The 21,218-nt window shown below is 33.8% G+C and overlaps 1 protein-coding gene across 8 annotated transcripts in view; it reads right to left on the bottom strand.

Moving 5' to 3' along the window:
• The window catches only part of Hmcn1 (hemicentin 1), a 421,540-nt gene that overhangs the window by 257,501 nt on the left and 142,821 nt on the right, over positions 1 to 21,218 (bottom strand). For all 8 annotated transcript variants that reach the window (XM_087194441.1, XM_087194442.1, XM_087194444.1 and 5 more), the window contains 2 exons: positions 3,683 to 3,854; positions 1,751 to 1,857 (listed from right to left, as the gene is read on the bottom strand). In XM_087194441.1, the coding sequence (XP_087050567.1) occupies positions 1,751 to 1,857; positions 3,683 to 3,854 (279 nt within the window). The remainder of the gene's footprint in view (positions 1 to 1,750; positions 1,858 to 3,682; positions 3,855 to 21,218) is intronic.

The following is a 21,218-nucleotide window of genomic DNA, read 5'->3' as shown; positions in this document are numbered from 1 at the left end:
TCTTATATTTCTATTTGGTCATAGAAAGTTAGAATCAACACTAGTCAGATTTTTGGTAAATTGATCAAAATAATTAAAACATCTAGCCACATTTACTTAACATATCATAGCAGCAAAACACTTCATCATTGCTAATATGTACAAGGAACTGCATGACTGAAACAGACAAATAGGATCATTCTTGGTCCACTCATTAAGAAATTACCAGATTTACTTTTCACCTATTCTCCTATCCCATATTATCCATCTCAAAAACTCCATATTACAGTTTTTCAGCCTTACAGGAGTTAGAGTTCTGAGAATAAACAACTGATACCTTAGAACTTAAACAGAATAACATCAACTGTCATTCTTTAAAGTGGGAAAATTAATGTAAATATTCTTTCAAAACAAAACCTAATAAGCCAGGCATGTGGTGCATGCCTGTAATCCCAGTGCTCAGGAGGCTGAGGAGTACCACTGTGAGTTCGAGGCCAGCCTGAACTGCACCGTAAGACCTTGTCTCAAACAAACAAACAAAAGAAACAAACAAAAAACCTAATTGGCATGCAACTAGCTCCTTGAATCTCTATGGTATACCACTTCCACACTCTTTAACAGTACTTTTAGAATTTGAATCATGAGTCTATAAATCTCATTTCTTACACAGGGAGGCTGATATAACAAAAGAGAAAATAATACATAGAGTATCTTCATTTAGGTTCTCCCAGGAATCTATTGCAAGTTGTTTACTTGGGAGATGTAAGGATGCTGATAGGTAGAGAGGAAGTAATACAGGAAAACAAGAGGCCAATAAAGGGTGAACTTTTAAGACTGCACCCGTGGTGAGCATCTGGAACTTATTCCTTCAGCGACTAAAAGCTGCTCCTGAGAGGTATTAATTCCTCAGCAGAACAGCTTTCTCCTGTTGTGGAAAAAAAAGCCTCTCAGATACAGAAATGCAGAAACTGGAGTTGGAAATAGACCAAAACACACTGAAAAGTCTGAGAAATATGGGCGAGTCACTCAGAGCACTTTCTATAGTGAGTCATCCATACAATGTGCAGTAAAATTAGATCTCTGATTCATGGTATCTGAATTTCAAGTGTTTTATGTTTCCCATCTTTCCTCTATATTGTCAACATAGTGACTATATACCCCTTGAACTAATTCAAGGACACTAATACCATTTTGTTTTGAAGAAAACAATGAATATAGATCTACCAGGTAACAACAGCCAATAGTACTTGAGAGCTTGCTCTGTCAGGGATACTATGTAAGTTTTAGTCTTACTTTAATTCTCAGCCCAATTCTAAGAAGGAAAGGGCTGCTGCTCCCACCTGACACAGGAAGAAAGCAGAGCACAGAAAAATTCTGTTCCCAAGGAAATATAGTTTTTAAGATTGAAATTCACACCCACACAGTTCTACCCCAGAGCCTGTGGCTCCATCCATTATTGTCTCTTGGCTCCATCTCTGATGATTTTGGAAGCAGGGGATGCATAATAAAATCAATCTACAGATTTGATGATAGGAAAACTATCCAAGAATTTTAAACATTAGTATGTGGCATCAATGACATTCACAGTCATCAAAACTTAAAACTGTCAAATTCACGTGACTGAGACACCTCCTACACATGAACCACATATACGGCTTTGTATTAAAAGTGCTCCCCATGACTGCAGAAGCAAGATATAAACTACTGTATATATTTTATAAAACATGCCAACATAAAAATAAAATAATAAACAGACTTTTTGAAATAATACCTTCACTGTCCACATTCCAGCCTCTGGCTCTTTTACATTCACCACTTTGGCAGAGTTATGTATATTTAATAGTTCATTCAGGCCAAATCCCTTTTTTATCAGCTTCCCTGAAAGATAAACATAAAGGTAACAAGCATAATCTTTCTCCTGGCTAAATATATTAACTAATTTAAGATTATGAAAAGCTAACTGTCTGATCGGGTTTCAAATAACAGAAACAGCTTTTATGCAAGTGTGTTGCGAACTGTGTAACCCAAAAAGCACTTATTTTCTATTCTCTGGCTAAAATGACAGGTACTTTATTTCTACTATATTACCTGGCAGACAGTTGTTTCCATAGCTTAAAATATTATGTTATTTATATCTAAAATATACTTAATTTTAGGGTTTCTGAACACTGGAACTGAAGTAAAAAGATTCCCACTTGTTATGCCAATTTGATGACAAAACGAGAATAACAATTGACAAACTGTAATCATATTTCTAAAGCCAGCCTAGACAACAATTGCTATGCTACCAAGAAGTTGCATGCAGTCACTAGAGGGATTTAGATTAAATAGGTGGCAAACACAGTAAACCAGAATAAATTTCTCCCTGGCAGTCACTCAAGGTATTACTAACATGAGAGCCCTGAACATATCTTTGAACAAAGTACAAATCTTCCACCAATTTTCCATGAAATACAAGAGAAGGGTTTATCTGTCCTAGGAATTATTAAAGGAGGAAGTGTAGTGCAGTAGCATGACACCACACCCTACTGACCTAAGACTTATCTAAAGTATCCAATGCTTGTGACTTACAGAGAAAGAAAAGCAAACTTGGAATTCAGTCATGGTTTCTTCACTCCTGGCCTTCTTATGGACTACTTGTATAGTTATATAAACAAGTAAGTTGTAAGTATGTTATGTTTCAATAAAAAGGTCTGCAATAATTTGTATGTATAAGGATTTTTATAGTAGTGAAAGCATAATGCAACGGATAAAAATGCTTCTAAGTACCTTACATCATAGAAAATTCAAGCCTTCCCTGAGCAGCCTGGATGTTGTTAAGTGGAATGTTACCTCAACAGACAAGTCTACTAATGTGGTCAAGCCTATGGAAATCTTGAAAAAAAGATGTTTTCCTTATTTTGTATATTTCAATGTATTTGCTAATGTGGGTGGATATAGCCTCTGAGGACAACTGCACACACTGCCTTCTTTTATTTTATTCTAAGCTGCAAATAAGGAAAGCTAGTAACCGCCCTCTTTATATGTAATATTCACAAAGAGGAAAACATAAAAATATTATAATGCCACATTGGAAAAAAACTATTTTGCCAATTACCAATAGGCAAAAAACATTTATAAATGCAATTAAGAAAAATGAGATTTCTTTTATTATTAGGTTGTTTTTCAATGTAAGTCTTATAATTATCAACCAGCAGCAGAATCAAGAAAACCATATGGTTATAAAGAATTATTGAAAGAGCAAACTAAATTAAAGCATTCATCTATTAATAATGTAAGTTTATTTTTAACAACTCTGTTCTGTAAAATTACACCTTTTAAAGAAAATTATTCAGTGGAAAACAAGACAGTTGTTTTAGAATGAATTTTTAGTGTGATTCAACTACATGAACTACATTTCACAGAATAAGTTACTGTGAAATATCTTACATAGAGATTAAATATATAATTTGAAGTTTAATTTAAATATTTTCCTTTTGGATAATTTACTCAACCTGTTTTTGCTTAAACATGAGAAGCTTTAGCTTTCTGAATCTTGTGTTAATTCAACAATACTTAGGACTAAAAGACCTTTTCCTTTTTCAACATCTTAATCATTTCTGAATTTATTCAATATATTCATAAAGCTGGTATTAATCTGTGTAAAAAGTTTCCCTTCCCCATGGTTTTTGTACTACATTAGGCAGTGTTTGATTTATCTCACCTAAAGGATTGCGAATCTCAATCACTGGAGAAGGGCCACTCAGAGACACAGTGACCTCTTTGAGGCTGGGGTCAAAAGGAATTTTCCAAATAGTCACAGCCTGTTCCAAATGATCTGTCGATAACAGGTGAACTTTGGAGGCCTGCACTGCTTCTTCTACCCACTTTAACACCTGAAAGAGAAAGGAAAGCATGATAACTGGAAGCATTTACAGTCTACGCGATGGTTATTTCAGGTGCTTTGGTTAATGACATGATTCACATACTTCCTGTAGTGCTGTGAGGTTTGTTTCAGCCATTGGTGAAGACAGAACTTTTCCTACCTTCAGCTATTCCAGATTCAGAATAAAATGTTGGTTCTACCCATGTTCAAGTTTTCCATCTTTGAATAATACAGTCAAAATAAGACTATGGTGCACAAACACCAGTGAAGTGAAACATGGAAAGATATTACAGTTTTCTGTGTCTCAAGAGAAATAAAAAGAACCTATAAAAATCACACTAGTGTCAATATTGTGAGATCCTTTTTCCTCCATTCTTTCTGGATTTTATTTCTTCTTACATGAAATCACTAGATACTCACTTGGCAAAATATCAAGTCTAATTTCAGTATGTTAATGGCTGTATTAAAATATATTATAATTATTGTACTATCTCATATTATGGCATACAAACTTTTAGAAAATAATTACAATGTCAACAAAATAATTATTTTTTCTGATAAAGTAAGTACCAAAAAATAGGAAAAATAACTAATGTACTTAAATTGGAACCAATTTATGTAGTGCATTCTTGAAAAACAGTTTTTAGGAAAATATTAAGAAACTGAGTTTGATCCCCGGTACCAAAAAAAAAGAAACTGAGTTACAAAAGGGTGTAAGCAAGAGAATCTACCTCATCATTTCTGTTTCTGTTTCATGTATCCTTCAAGACTTTATCTCATTCCTAATGATTCATCTTGTAGTTAGGCAAAACCATTAAACAAGCTGGATAGTAAGTAACAGTCATTAAAAATTTTTTAAATTTCCATAGTAGTCTCAAATGAATAAAGCAACAAATACTGTGTAGTGTTTTTATTTTCCATAAAAAGCATCCTTTCCCTTTTATTTGTTTTCCCTCTTCAAGGACAAGCTAAGACATATTATCACATAATTAACAATATTAGGCAGTTTTATGTTCCTAATAAAATAAATATTTATTGTTTGAAATACTCTTCCAGGTACTAACTGACGTGCATATTTTACTCAGTGTTTTGTATTTTTCATCCTCTGAACTAGTATTTACTTGATTTTTATTTTTAGTATATGCTATTGTTTTTCATACTTTGCTCGAGGGTCAAAATTTACTTTGATTTCTTTTATATCTAAAATAAGTAGAAGGTACTATGTCACTGAACTTGGTCATAATGATGATAATTTATCAAAATTTAATAAAAGAATGTAATGAGAATCTCAAGACAAACAATGTTAATTGAAACAATATATGTAAAATGTCATCACAGTACTGGCACATGGTAGGTAATAAAATATTAGCTCCCTCCATCCCCAAATATATTCACTTCTCTTCCCTTACTTGTTTCAGCAATACCTTTCATAGACAATGTAAATAACCTGGCTATGAAAAGCACAAAAGATTTCTCTTAAGTGGAAAAAAGTAGCAAATTCATACTAGGTAACAGAGAGTATGTGAGCCAATATACAAAGACAGAGGTGCTACAAATATGTTAGAAACATGAGTGACTCCATCTGGCTGCACCGAAGGAAGGGCTCAGATAAAAGATTAACCAAAGATAAGGTTGGAAACTTGTTTAGGGACCAGACAACAGATGGTCATAAAAATCCAGCTATAACATTTGGATTTTTCATAAAGATCTCAATGAAAAGTGCTGAAGGATTTTAAATAGTAGAATGAGATGCTTAAAGTGATACATGATAAAGATAAACTTGTACAGTTATCACAAATGAACAGAAAGCCAACATCTATTACACCTAATTACCCCATAAATGAAATGATATATTTCCTCAAGATTTAACCTTATAATGTATCTGAATTTTGCATATGAAATAAAGTATACATCAATACAACTGTATAAAAAAGCAAATGCTATTTTTCAAAAAATGGGTTTTTAGTCTTTTATCATGTTTGAAGATAAAGATTCTGCTCATCAAATCTGTCCATATAGCAACAGAGACCAGACTGCTTATATCTAATATTTTACCAAGTATGGAACATGTATCTTAATAATTAGAGTGTTGACATTTTTATGTCAACATAGAATATGGCTATAAATGTCTACCTAACTCAGAAAATGCACAGGATTGACTTTGGGTCTGGGAATGTATTTGACAAATTTAACTGGTAATAAATAATTTTGAGGATAATGTCTGACATAGAGACTGAAATGGGCAAAGGGCAAAGGGAAATTGAGCAAATGGACAGAACATTTCTTTTAAGGGAAAAATACATAATATGGTCATGAATGATTCTCAATTGAGTAAGTGGAAAACGATTAGAAAATAAGTACTACTAAGAATTGAACCTCAAATTTAATAATGAAATGAAATATCATTAAGTAGAAATGGAAGTGCAGTCAATTTTTATATACATCTGTAAATTTACAGTATATCTCTGGGTGGCTCCTCAAATACATCTTTTCTTGAAATACAATGTAAAGAGATTACAACACATTACTAAAATTCTACCCTGTCCTCTACTAGCTACACACTGAAAATCACCAGGTCTTAAGCTTCTTCAGAAAATGAAAGCCTGCCTCAATTTAGTTGCATTTTCATTAGACAAGTATGTTCAAATGCTATAGAATATAACCGGGCATTAGTTTATTTTTAATATTGTCTCTAATCCATCAACATTTATGAGGCTCTCTCAAAGAGATTATCATGTACATAACATGACTTGTTGGAAAAGACATAGTACAGACTTCTGTCAGGAGTCTCAAATCACTTTTTTATCCACTCATAAGAAAATTAAAATTGAAAACAGATGCAATTCATTTTATTAGAAAACACATATTACCAACAGATGAATTCAAGTAGATTACTGTAAGCTACCGGATGCAACATAACTGAGCATTTTGGCTGCTCAGGTGGCCAGATTTATTTTATTTTATTTTTTGGTACCGGGGATCGAACTCGGGTCCTTGCACTTGGGCAGCAGGGCGCGAAACCACTGAGCTAAATCCCCGGCCAGATTTATTTTTTAATCTTTGATTGTCAAACTATAGAAAATGTTTTCATGAGATTGGAAATGATCCATTAAATGGCAAAAGAAATGAAACTAGAATAATATGACAGCCATTGGATTGTGCCATTTTTATCAAAAAAAAAAAAACCTTTGCCTCTCAGGAATTGTATATAGTACATTAAAAGTTTTAATGTAGAAATTGTTCTGAAGCAATCTGTGACAGTTTATAGGAACAAAAGACCTTCGACCATCTAATCCAGGCTCTTAATTTGATAGATGAGAAATTGACATTTGAAGTGAGCTCCTTTATGTTTTAAACCTACCGACTGATTCTGGCTCAACAGCTACATTTTTAACAAACCCCTTATGTTCCTGAAGATGCTCTTATAGTTTAAAGATTTTATAGTCTATGTAATGATCAATACTTAAAAACAATTTCATATATCTCTGTAATTCTGGAAAGAGGTACAACTCTTGTTTTAAAGTAAAAACCCGGGGTTGGGAATTTAGCTCAGTGGGGCCGCTGCCTGCCTCCCAAGCATAAGGCCCTGAGTTCGATCCCCGGTACCAAAAAAAAAAAAAAAGTACAAAACTGTATATATTATCATGAAGGATAAAATAGAGTACTATTATGTAGGAATGGAAGTTACTTTCTGCATACATTCTTACAACAGAACCTGGAAAATAGCTTTCTTTTCAATGGGCATTTCATAATCTAATGAATTATAGCCAAATGAATTTCTCTGGGTCATCTTTTGTTTTCTTGGTGGGAAAGTAGAAATTATGGTAAAGTGTCCAATAGAATTTACAGTTATGTGCTAATTGGTATTGTTGTGTCAGAGAAAGAGATACAAGAAGAAAAGAAAGGTAGAGAGGTAGGGAAGAAGGAATTTTATTTATATAAGATCTTTACCCTTAGAGTTAAGAATAAGGTAAAAGGTAGCATTTTAGCTCTGAGTTCATTTGTGACAGTCTGCTCAGCAATGAACCGTCAATACTTAAATGAAATAAGGTTCAAACCTGTACGTGTGGTCTTAAATCAGGGCGTCAGGCTGTATTTAATTTTTATTTATTTATTTGGTTGGTTAGCTTGGGATTTTAAAATGTAGAGATAGAATTTCTGGAATTAAGCTGGTGTTTTGTGAAGATGTATGCTTCTCAGTAACATGGATAAGGATTTTTCAAGCTGAGTGATCGCAGAAAGTTGGTTAAGGTGTAATTTCACCCATCTAATTAGTGGAACCTACTCTGAAGAAAACTTATGTAATATAACTACTAATACCAGCATGTAATTTTACAGTGTTTATTATATGCCAGACACTTCCAAGAGCTTTACATTGCTGTTTTCAAAAGACTTCTGGCCTAAGTACACAGGCACAATTATCGCCATTTCACAGATAAATGAGTCATGGATGCCAAAGTTTATGAGTCACACAATTAGCAAGAAGTTAACTTTTGCCTTTTGGCCCTAATGGTCTTGTCTTTCACATTCTGCTTACGGAATTACCATAAGGAAAAAATGTCAATTTTGGAGAGTGAATCACAGAATTAATAGCTAATATAAAACAAAATCAGCCCAGGTGTTTTCAAAGATGGCATGCAAAATATTGTGATTAAATTAGCTGTATTATTTTCTTCACTGTTTGCAGAGTAAATTGTAAAAACTGAACAATATAAAAACATTAAAGCCTTCAAATCTATATTGTACTTGATCTGAGGACAACTTGGTATGTTTCCGAGATGATCATTCTGTAGTAAACCCTATACAACAGCACTGGCAGGCTTCACTCACCTCTTACTCAGCGAAGAGAGACGTGGTTCTCTGGATAAGCAAGAGAGCCTTTTGGTGTGGGTTCAAGTTTATTCCTACTCTCTAATACAGCATTCAGCATATAATTCAGGATTTCCTTAGAAGTCTCTATCCATTTACTGAATGTCCAGGTGGACATGGGAAGGAGATACTCAGAGATAAAGCTCTGGAGTTCAGTTGAGCGGTTGAGGTCAGAAACATAAAGAATTTTAAAGCTATGAAGCTCCCTGGTAACCTTCCCAGTAAGAACCTAGTCAAAGAACCATACACAATTTCCTGTGAAAATAAACTTAGATGTTGATATCTAAAGGATCAGAATCCCTTGGACAAGATTTCCCCTGGTTAAAATTCCAGACAACTTTCAAATGATGAATTGTTCTCCTTGTACGTAAGCATTTAGACAACTAATGCAGTACTTATGACAACATGCATGTTCTAGACTTGTGGCAAATAGATTTCTCATGGCAGATGAATGAGCTGATATTCTAACTCTACACAGCACTGCTGTGTTTGGTTAATCTGAGTCTCGTCCTAAGGATGAATCCACTTATAGTGCTGAAAAATACAACATCATAGCTTCCAGACCTTAGAAAATCCATCAAAGAAATATTTCCATCTGACATCATTTGAGAGGGGCTTATCCAAATAACATTCATTTGTATTACTCTTTGTATTTTGTGTCTATTTCATTCTGAAAATTCTATAGCACTCATAAACTAAACAAGTGTGGCTGATGATTCATTGTGTATTTCATAAATGCTCATGGTGAAGCTACGCAAAATAAGAAAGAATTCACAGGTTACAAGATTATTTTAAAAGACTCTGATTGAACTAAAATTTTAACCCAGTTCATACAGAGAATATGGGTTGGAAAGATTTAAAAACCAAGAATGCATTTAAAAAATTATGGTGATGCTTACAGTCTCTGTGATCATATTAAGAAGTCGGGCTATATAGGTGAGTAAATTTCACAATAAGCAAAATATATCTCAAAAAAAAGATTTTTTAACAAGAAATTTGGGCTTAATAGAGACTCTAGAGAGGACCAATGAAAAGAAAGCCCTCAACTTCAACACAGAGAGCACCTAAAACATCTATAAAACTACCACACCTTTGTCATGATGAAAGTTTTATAATGCACCACAGCTAAAAAAATAAAAGAACACTTCAGACATTTTTGAAGGGTGAAATCATTCCTGCTAGCTACTTAAAATGTCAAACTATATTTCATTAATTTATCTTTATAAAATTCTTGTGTGTCACAACTTCAATGTGCTATAAAGGACAGAAAATATGCTTTATTTAAAACAATAAAGATATAGACAATTGACTTTATCATGCAGTCATTCATGTTTCCCATTAAATTTTTTTTTTTGCTTAACTTTTGCTTTTTATCATGCTTTTTCCTTCTACAAAATACTCATCTACCCAAATCTCTGTGAACTCAGTTGTCCCATTTTAACTGACTCTAGTTTTAAAAGAAAAGAATTTGTAAGTATACGTAAGTACATGCATTCATAGACAAACCAAGAGGCACATGTATGTACATAGGAACATACATAAACATATATGTCAGTTACAGTTATGTCTCACTCCTGGCTACCCTGAACACAGGAAAAGTCCAAACCATACTTGGGCTCTCTCTGGGAAGCAAAAGCAACCCCAAGTTAGGGAGGTACCTGAGGGTTACTGAAGTTAGTTTCCTTGTCCTAGTCTTTCCTCTCCACTAATATCTTTTATTTACTTATCTGTCCACACATTCACACATGCACACAAAGTGAATAAGACCTGCAGGTACATGAAACTCCAAACCACATAAAAGCAGAGTTATGAATCTGCTAACTGTGGGTCTCTCACTTTTAGACAGAATTTACATGGAGACTGCAAACATCACCTTGTCGATGGATCTGTTCCTGGGCTTCCGTGTTGGCTTGCACCTGTTCTGACTGACACCTTCAGCAGATGTTACAGCAGGTTTAGTCACGTTATATTTTCACTGATTTCTGTGCTGTTCAGCCATTAAAAGAAGTTTTTTATATCTTTGATGTGATTATGTGCTAATTTTAAAGTGAAGTTACCAAGACCTCACCATAATCTCCATATTTCCAAATAGTTTCCTAAGAACTAAGAATTATATCAAAAGCAAGTAGCTTTAGGAAGGCTACATTTAGTTGTCACTTCTTCGAGCTTCAAGTGCATTTTCTATGTAAATGAACTGGAGGATTTTAAAGGTTTCATTTCAAAAGTTTTGAGAGGTAACAATGATAGCAGCAACATATGCTTCAGGAAGTCAGTAAGAGGAGCTATTGATGTGTACCAAAATTGTTGAGAACACTTTATAGAAGTCATAAAAAATGCAACATTATAGCCAAATGTGATGATACACAGTTGTAATCCCCAGCACTTTGGGAGACTGAAGAAGGATTGCAAGTTCAAGCCCAGCCTGGGCAATTTAGAAGACCCTGTCTCAAAATAAAAAGGGGCCATGAATGTAGCTCAGCAGGAAAACCCTGAGTTCAAACCCTAGTGCTGGGGGGTAAAAAAGGTAACATTATACAGCTTTTAAAATTTGGCACTATGAATGAAAATCTCACTATCACTAACTCTTTCCAGATTCTCTCTAATCTTTAAAAAAGACTCTTCAATTTATATAACAACTTGGATTTTATTGGTACCATTAGGAATACAGGTGAATATTCACCAGTTGCCAAACATCTTTAGTAAATTACAGCAAAACTTTATTAACTCCTATAACTAAATCATCACCTTAGAGATGGTCACTGGAAACAACTGTATAATGCTTAGAAGTTCTAAGGGGAAAAAGAAAAGTAAAAACAAGAATATAAATTTGGAAATTAAATAAAAGCAATGGACAAAAATCAGACCAAGTCAGATACAACACCATTACAAAGGTGATCTAGATGTCTAAAAAAAAAGAAAGAGAGTCCCTTCTTTATTTTCCCCAACCCCTCCCCAAAGAAAGAAGGGAATGGAATTAATATGAGAAAAAGAAAAAATGGAAACAAAGTCTTTGTAGATAGAGAGGGATGGAGGGGTTGAAGGGAGGGCAGGGGAATGGGGAAAAAATAAGAACCAAGATGGATTATGTAAAGGTGCAAATTCCAGTGATGAACGTCATTATATTGTATACCTTAAATGTACCAATAAAATTAATTTTAAAGAGATTGAAAAATAAAGATGAAACAGAGACAGGAGGACATTTACAATGGGCTGAGGAGAGGAGGAGGAAAAAAAGAAAAAGAAAAAAAATCTGATCCATAACCTATTAGAGTCTTTGGAATAAATACTGTTTCTATTTACTGTAAACTTAATTATAGCATATTTAAAAACTGAAGAAAAAAATGAAACTGTGCTATGGTCTGAAATGGGGTTTTAGATTAAGTCAGTAAACATTGAAGTACAGTTATTTTACCAAATAGCAGAGCCCATGCTAGATACACAAAGGTGACAGAGTATGTTCCTTGTCTAGAGCAGTTTACAAAGCCAGAGTCAATCATAGCACACACCTATTTGGCATTTACTGCCAGAAATGAGAATAACATATCTCCTCTTATTTCCCCCCAATAAATGGTGTTTGTGAGCAGGGGACAGTTCTGGATATCCACATAGCAACAGAGAGTTACCTCATGGATATTTCACCAAATACTTCCAGTTCAAGGAGAGACCCACGGAGTGTGAGCCTAAAGCTTACACAATTTGGAAGCCTTCTTTAAGAAAATTAACACAAAATTCCAAATATAAAAATAAGTACAAAAATAGTTACCTTGAATGAGAAGATGGTTCACATACATTTCAAACTGCTAAAACCTGGCAAATACTATGAATGTCCTAAAATCTGGAAGTTAATAATTTTGTTATTATTATTTGACAAGAATCTATGACAGTTATTTTTCCCTGCATTTTTGGCTCTATATTTTTTAAATGTCCATTCCCAAAAAAGTAATATTTTTTGTAAAAAATAGAAAAATAATTTAGCATTTTCTCTAACAGTATGACAAATTTTTAACATTCTTATCTGGATGGCATGGAAACCTTCAACTATATTGCTAGCAATTTAGATACAAAAAGATTAGCCAAGATCACTCCAGTGTCACTAACTCAAAGGGACACGTTCCAGAGGGGAAGTCAGATTCTTAACAAATCACACTTTAAATATCTTACTCCCCCTCAATTTTTAACCCATTGAGCACACTTCAGTATCCTTCTCAAAGCCCTAGGAGTCCAAGCCAAAGAGGAACCCTGGGATTTAAGTTCAGTTACCTTCACTGTAAACTTACTTTCACTCCCATCTTTTGGTAGACAATTATGATCTCCTTGCCCTTATACTACACCAGCAAAATGGCTCAAATCAATGTCAGACTTTTCGTGCCACCTGAAGGCCAGTCAGTAGTGGGTTTCACTATTTTCTTTGCTCAGTAACAGCTGGAAATGCAATCACATTCTTGCCCTGATTGTTAATGACAAAGGAGCATTTTAAATATCATTTCGTTCTACTGATGTTACAAAATGAACTACACTAGGTATGTAGAATTATACAGAGTCAGGCACCATGCACCATCTTAGAACATTTGTTTTTGAAGTTCCTCTTCTAGGCAGAAATCTAGAACTTGTTGTTTAAACAGAGCACCTACAAAACCAAGCTAGAACCATATTCACTGAAACCCTGACCATCCTCCAAGGCTCCCACAAAGATCTAGCTCCTCTGATGTATGTGGGACTCTTGTTAAAACATGTTTTTCTATGTAAAACACTAACTGTCCTTATATTTGAATTGGCATTGTTACTTTTGCATTCAGCAAATTTCTGAGCCTTCAGTCCTCTTCAGACCACAGACTTCTGATCTGCTGACTCTGGAAGTAATGGAATGAACAATTCAAGCTCTTCTCTTGGCTTCCTGATTGCTCCCATATGGGTGGTAAAGTGGTTCACCTTAATAAACCCATTGTTCCAGATTATCCAGGAAGAGAGTCATTGCTCATCAGTGGTTTTATTTCTTTCTCCTGTTGGATTAAAATTAACTTTAAGTACCCCAGCTGCCTCCATGTTCCTTCACTTACACGCATGAGTGAAAGTCCCCTCCAGCAGGGGAGAGTCACCACCGTTCAGGGGTACTATGACTAGATGTTAGGTAAACAGGAAATGAAGTTCCTCATTCTTCCTGTCTTGGAATTCACTTTTGCCATTAATAATACTATTATAATACCCATGGGAGAAACTCCAGTTATTTTCCTCAATTGATCATTAGAAGATCAATTAGAGGAGTAGGTGGAGTGGGTAGCTAATCGGTCTCATTAAATCTTCAACATTCATGAAGAGGAATAATGAATAAATATAATCTGGAGGGGAGGATATGAGTTATGTGGGAACGGGTTGACTATCAAGAAGAAGACTTCATCTCTTAAAAGCCAGATGGTACTGAGGATAGAGATCCATGCCACAGACCATCCTCCAAGAGCCAAGAGTAGATATATACTTTATGGACTCATAGTCTAATGGGGACTTTATGGACTCATAGTCAAATATGAGTAAATATTAGCAATATTCTAATAGATGCCATAATAAGAGTATATATCAGTCAGGTATACTGGCACAGAAGATGGCTGACTCTGGTTTGGCTTATCTATAAAGATGACCATGCATACTTGAGTTTGAGGATGAAGATAAGCAGGAGTAAAATGGACAAATAAAGAAATACCACTAGGGATAGAAAAAATAACAAGTTCAAAGGCATGGAAGATATAACGTGGCATATCTGAAGGATGCTAAAATGTTCAAAGGTACTACACACACATGAGGCAGTAAGAGAAGAGGATGGGCAAAGCTTGGAAGAGCACAGGAGTCCTAGCATGCTATGCTAAATGGAAGATCTTATCTTGAAAGATCTGTAGAAATCACTGCAGTAATCTAGTGTATATTTTAGATGGATCACACTGGAATAAATGGAGGATAAATTTTTGGAGATTGGAAGCTGAAGGATCAGCAATGAGGCAACAGAGCAGGTGATGAAATAATGAAAAGTCAATGACATTTGGAAGGAAAAAGGGGAAACAGATTTCAAAGATAGCTTATATTCTACATTTCACAGGTAGTGATTTAATGTGAAAAAGAAGGAAAACTTAGGTTTTTAGCTTGAGAAACAAAATCAATAATGATTCCATTTAACTATGATCATAAATATTAAAGGAAGGTAGGTTTAGGAGAAACCATCTTATAAGGTCAATACTTTGGCATTTAAGAGGAAAAGGATACATTAATACAACACGAATGTATATTTGAAATTTACTTCAATGACAAAATATAGCAATTATAAATGAACATAGTTTTTAAATAATGAGAACAACTCTTTGTTTATAATACACCTATAAGTTCAAATAGTAGATAAGTTTGTTAGTTTTAGTTTCCTACACCACAGTTCGCAAACTTCCTGTTTCTTACTATATATTGAAACAGAAGAACCCGTTTCTCTATAAACTATCTAATACAGTGCTACTAAGATTCAGTTTGACCAAAGTACAGTATTGAAGAATATGCTCCCAAGATCCTTGTTTCTCTACTTAGTATAAACTAAGCATATTATTTTATAATACATTTTCACTTTTTTAATTTGCATTGAAATTTATCATAACATAGCAATATGTGATATGTAAAAAATGGAGAATAGACTCTTACAGAAGAAAATAAAGAATACCTACTACTGTACTTTCTGCAAGTAATCATCTTCAGTATTTTGTTTTTTCTTTCCATATGTGTGTGTTGTGTGGACATGTATGTGTTTGTGTGTGTTTTTATGCACAAACCTATACTACACATGTAGTTTTCTTCCTTTCTTATTTCAATTCATATTTATTAACACTACGTACTCACCTACCCAAGGGACACTGAGGAATGCAAAAGAAATTAAACAAAGTTCGCATCGCATCCTGAAGCATATTAAATGAAACTGTGAAAACTGTGATAACATACTTAAGGTTGTAGTTAAAGGATAAACTAAATTTACCAATGTGTGAGTTATGAACTAATCAATGTCCAACCAACCAAGGAAAAAGGTAAACCCTAACACAGATATTCTTGGGGGGTTTTTTGTTTTGTTTTGTTTTATTTTGGTACTGGGGATCAAACTCAGGTCCTTGTGCTTGCAAGGTAGGCGGCGGAACACACAGATATTCTTTATGCAGCAACAGTGTAAAAACGGTCTTACAAACGCTCATGCAATATGAGGTTCTTAATATGTAACCTATCATTTACTGGTTAAACTCAGCACTTCTGAGTTTCCAGACCACAAAAGAAATAACTGGAAATTCTCATGGTGCTATAAACTTATTGTGCTGATCTCTTGGTTCATTTCCCAAGACACTGTTTTGTAAATGAACACTGTAAAGAGAGAAAAACGTAAACCTTTCTTACTTCTGAAACTCAATGGATTTTTATTGTAATTAACCACACAGTCTGTTCAAAATTCTAGAGTTAAATATGTGTAAGTCCGCAACTTTGATTTTAGAGCAGTTAAAAAATATAGCTTTATGACTTAGTAAGAAACCAAATACCTTGGCCTAAACATGAGTAGGAAAGAGTATTGGCAAGAAAATGACCACAGTGTTTCTCTCAGCAATCATAGGATAGGGAATTGGAATTATAGGATAATTGTCTAATACTTTAAACACACAAATCTTCTGGAGAATGTGCAAAACCAATGAGAACTATTAATTCATTAAAGACTTAATGCACAGATGTCAGACCATGGCTTTTACTTGAAACATATATAAACAGTGGGACGCAAATGTTTGATTTCTAACTATTTGCCCCATGAACTATGCAACTATTAACCAAAAGTATATGCAAAAATAATAAATGATATTAATCCTAATGATCAATAAAATATTGTTACCCCAAACTCCCAGGAATTGACATTATTAATTCTGTAACCAAAAGTTGGGAAAGCCAAATAGATATCTCTGGAGATTAAATGATCAATAGAATCTCACAAAGCCAAAATTGACTATAGTTAAATATCAAGAGGAAGATATCCCCAGAAAAAGCCCAGTGTTAATTACTCAAAATGAGTAAAAATAATTATTTTCATGTGAATCCAATAGCTCAATCTAAAGTGCTTAAATTCCATAACTGTCAGCACATTCTGAAGGAAAATCAAAACCTTTTACTGGAGGTAATTTTTATAAATATAAAAAAAATTAATGAAATAAAATTAAAACTCATTTTAATTAAATTAAAAATAAAGATACTATATACATTCACCAGAATAGCTAAAATGAAAAAGACACAAAACACTAAATGTTAGTCTAGATGTGGAACTGCCAAGATTCTTACATTCTGCTAGTGAGAGTGTAAATGACACCAGCATTGGGAAACTCAGGGAGCATTTGCTAGAAGTGAACAAATGGCATCCGGCAATGCAGCATTCCCAGTCCTAGACATGTAACCTGAAGAAGTTAGCACATATTCACACTCAAACACACACACACACACACACACACACACACACACCAAAAAAAGCAGGGCCTATATGTGGAGAGAAGCAATATTTGCATATGATAAAAACTGAAAATCGCCCAAATATGCATCAAGAGTGGAACGGAGAAACAGATTACAGAATGTTCATAAGCTGGAATGCTATATATACATTCATAAAAATGAACAATCTACAACCATACACAATGACATGGCTGCATCTGACAAACAATATTGAATAAAAGAAGCCAGATACTCAATACACATTGTATGATATCATTTACATAAAGGATAAAATTTGCCAAACTAACCTATGGTATTCATGATCAGAATAATGATAACTCTTGTGATGAGAAGGATGTACAAAGGAAGATTTCTGAAATTTGGGTAATGTACTGTTCCTCAGTTTGAGTGCTGGTTATCCAGGGTGTGTTAGGTTTGTAAAAATGTTTTAAATTTCATGCTTAGGTGTGTTTTTCTGTAGTATATAATACTTCAATGAAAACTTTAAAATAAAAACAGTAATTCATAAAAGCATTTGTCTAAGTATATTCATTACATTTATTAAATTTAAGAAAAATAAATTTCCCTAATTACATTCAAGGAGCTCAATTATATGCCTCGCATTGTAGAGCATTCATAAGATTTTTTTTTAAAGACTTACATGATAATAAAATTTACAACAATGCTGGGCAATACTCCAATCAGAAAACTATTAGAAATAGTAAATAATAATATGTACAATCATTTTTCAACTCTTAAGATAAATACCATAAATTTTTAAATGTACCATTATTTTATGTGCCAATTAGAAAAGAACATTTCAATCAATCTCACATGCCACTAACCGTAAAATAAACTTTGTTTAAGAGACATTTAAGTGTTAAAATTTTTTAAAAGCTGGGGATATAGCTCAGTGTGAAGGCTCTGGCTTCAATACTCAGTACAGAAAAAAAAAGTGTCTCTTAGAATGGATAAATGCATATTTCAGAAAAGATAACAACTAGTCAGAGGAGGAAGGGGTCCGCATGCTACACATACTCTAGGAAGAATTCATATATTCTGTGGGAGAAAAGATGATCCTCAAAGGTGGAAAGAAAGAGGTTAGAAGCTGGGAGGTAAGGTTATTCCTGGTTAAGGTAGCTGTAGAAGCAGGTTGGCAGAGCCAGCAACACACCCAACACCATGTGGAGTTAGATAGGAGATAGCCTTATTAGTGCGGGGAAAAGAGAATTAGGAAATAGCTGGAGATATATATATATATGGATGGCAAGGTGAGGCCAGATTATAGAGCAGTTGGAATTTCAACAGAAACAATTTGGACAGCATTCAATTGGCAGTCAGGGTCATTTTTTAGAAGGAGGCATAGCATGATGAAAGTGATATTTGAGGAAGTTTATCTTGCTGGCTGGATAGGGAAGGCTGGAAAAGTAGAGAAGAACGTATTGCAGAAATACAGGTGCGAAGTGATGAAGACTGGGCTAGAGTACTGACATTAGGAGTGCATTAAATAAAATTTTCCACAATATATCTTTGTGATACATTCAATAGATAAAGCTAAATTGATTTAATAACCACAGCTTCCATAAAGAAACTGCATGCTCTTTTTTGACTTAAAGTTGGAAATTTGAACATATTTTTAATACTTAAATATTTCTGTGAAAGTTACAAGTGAATAAATATCCTCAACTTTCTCAAAGAAAATTCATTCTAGTTTATCTTCAAGATTCTTGAGACATAAATTTTATAAACACCTCACTAAAGAATCTCCTGGATATTTATCAACTTAACTATGAATGTTGGGTGTTACTTTTATTTAGATGATGTATGACTATGAGTCACTGAGCATGGATGTAACTGGGTTTCTCTCTCCATCTCCCTCTCCTACTCCCTTTACCTCTCCTTTTCCTTCCCCCTCTCCCTCTGTCTCTTTCTCCTCAGACCCTTAAACACTTAAATTCTTTACACTAATTAATATTAAGTATTAGAATGCTTGGGAAAGTGGGTTTCCCAATTAAAGGGGCAAAAATCTGTGTTGTTTTTACCCTTGAGTTATGCAAATGATGATTATCTACCTTCAAGCAAAACCTTAGGGACAAGTAAGAATCTAGACATTGCTTAAATTTAAAAGGTAGGTAGATTTGTGACTAGTGAATCTTTGTAGAATGACTATAAAGGTATAAAGAGGCTATACTTAAATTAAACTTGGTATCACATGCACATTATGGAAAAACTCCCTTAATCTACAATATTATAGAAAGTATAGTATCACTGGCACAGCAAAAAAGAGAACTGGAATCTACTTTTCTTTGGAAATTTTATGGATTGCAGGGTAGAAGACTAGCTATTGTCTTTCATTTATTCCAAGTGGAGAAAATTAAAGGAGACATAATTTGTCTAGTATTGCAAAATAGAATTATATATTCATCCAAAATCTTTTAATCTGTATAATTACAGGTTATACAGATTGTTATGAGTCTTAATAACAGAGCAATAGGTACATCGTCTAAGTCTTAGCAGCTCTAATTTAGAAAACCGAATATAGGAAGATAGTCTTACAATAGTGACTGTGTAGTGCAATTATGTGGGAAATTTTGGCAAAAGAAAACAAATACTCTGGGAAATTGGTCACAATTTAAAAGAAATAAAATAAATTTTAATATAAAAAATGGAAGACTATAATTTTAGGAAAAAAATGGAATCATGTTACCTTCTGTGCTTTAATTATGTCTGTAACTCTAAACTGATATGGTTATAAATGCTGCTTGATGATTTTCAAAAACTACATAATCATGATCTTCGCAAAAAAGTATAGTAATTGAATGTTAAAAAGGACACAAGCTAAAAGTGTTTCAGGCAAACTCCTGCCTTCCTGTCCTCAATAAGCTCACAATGTAGCACTGTAAGAGAAAACAGATTTAAAAAAAGAGAACCCAAAGAAAGTAAATATTAAGTAAAGTAAGCACAGGATTTCCAGAAATAACTGCAAAGGAGGTCTACCATTCACATTTTTGGAAATGGTCTCTCTCACCAGCCAAAATAAAAACCACATTTTTATCTCTTAATTTTAACCAAATATAAGCAAAGCTTATATTGTTATAAACTTTGAAGTGCTGAAACAATGTAATTATTTTTGATGGTTAAAGACAAGCTGAGGCTAACATTGGCCTTAGAGAAAAGAACTAGAACATTCACAAAATATATTTTATTTTGTATGTCATTCTCAAAGCTAAATGTTACTTTTACCATTGCTTAGATTCTAATTTCTGAAGTGGGGAAACAGTGACTTCTAAACTTAAACAGTTTTACATAAATTAATTCAAAGAAAGTTCATGTTTTCAGTAAAAATTAACCCATATCAATGCTTTCCAAGCTTATTTTTTAAACTGGGCACTTTTATTACATCAGATTTTACACAGAAATAAACAGAGAAAAAGGTAAAAGTAGAACTGTAGCTGGAGTGGAGTCCTCCACTACGTTATTACCAACCACAACAAACTTCATGGAGCACAGGTTAAATGACTTAGACACATAATCAAAGAATAGTAACACTGTAGTTAAGAAAACACAGCTGATTCATTTCCTTAATATTGGCACAAGGATAATACATTAATTTTCTTATTATTCTATTAGGCAGGAAATAAGCTGTGAATGCTCCATTACTGTTTCATTACCACTGCTTCCTCCTAGAGATGCATAATTCAATGGGTATCTGAAAAGTCTATATGCTCAATGCAGTTAGCCAGGTGAGTTTATGTGCCCTTCACAATAACACTTGTGCCAATCTTCAAAAACAAAAATCAATGTAAACTTTTCAGGAAAAGTTATTGAGCCTGGCAAAGCTTCAAGTATGAAATGAATGGTTTTCCATTAGGGTGCTAGTCTTTTTCCACATCTCTTTAGGCTAGAAATTTCCAAAAGAATAAGCTCTCTTATGGAATTCTGAACTTCTATTTCCAGGCTCCATCTAAAAGAGGAAGTATTATGACTGAGTGAAATAAGAAAATACTAAAGAACTTATCCAAATGTTTTTGAAGCT

The sequence above is a fragment of the Heterocephalus glaber genome, unplaced genomic scaffold (genome assembly GCF_053883595.1).
Source record: "Heterocephalus glaber isolate CG9 unplaced genomic scaffold, H.glaber_assembly_v1.0 deba00001600, whole genome shotgun sequence".
In the NCBI taxonomy this organism is placed as follows: Eukaryota; Metazoa; Chordata; class Mammalia; order Rodentia; family Bathyergidae; genus Heterocephalus; species Heterocephalus glaber.
Note: the sequence above shows the minus strand (reverse complement) of the source record. Positions and strands in the feature narration are given on the sequence as shown.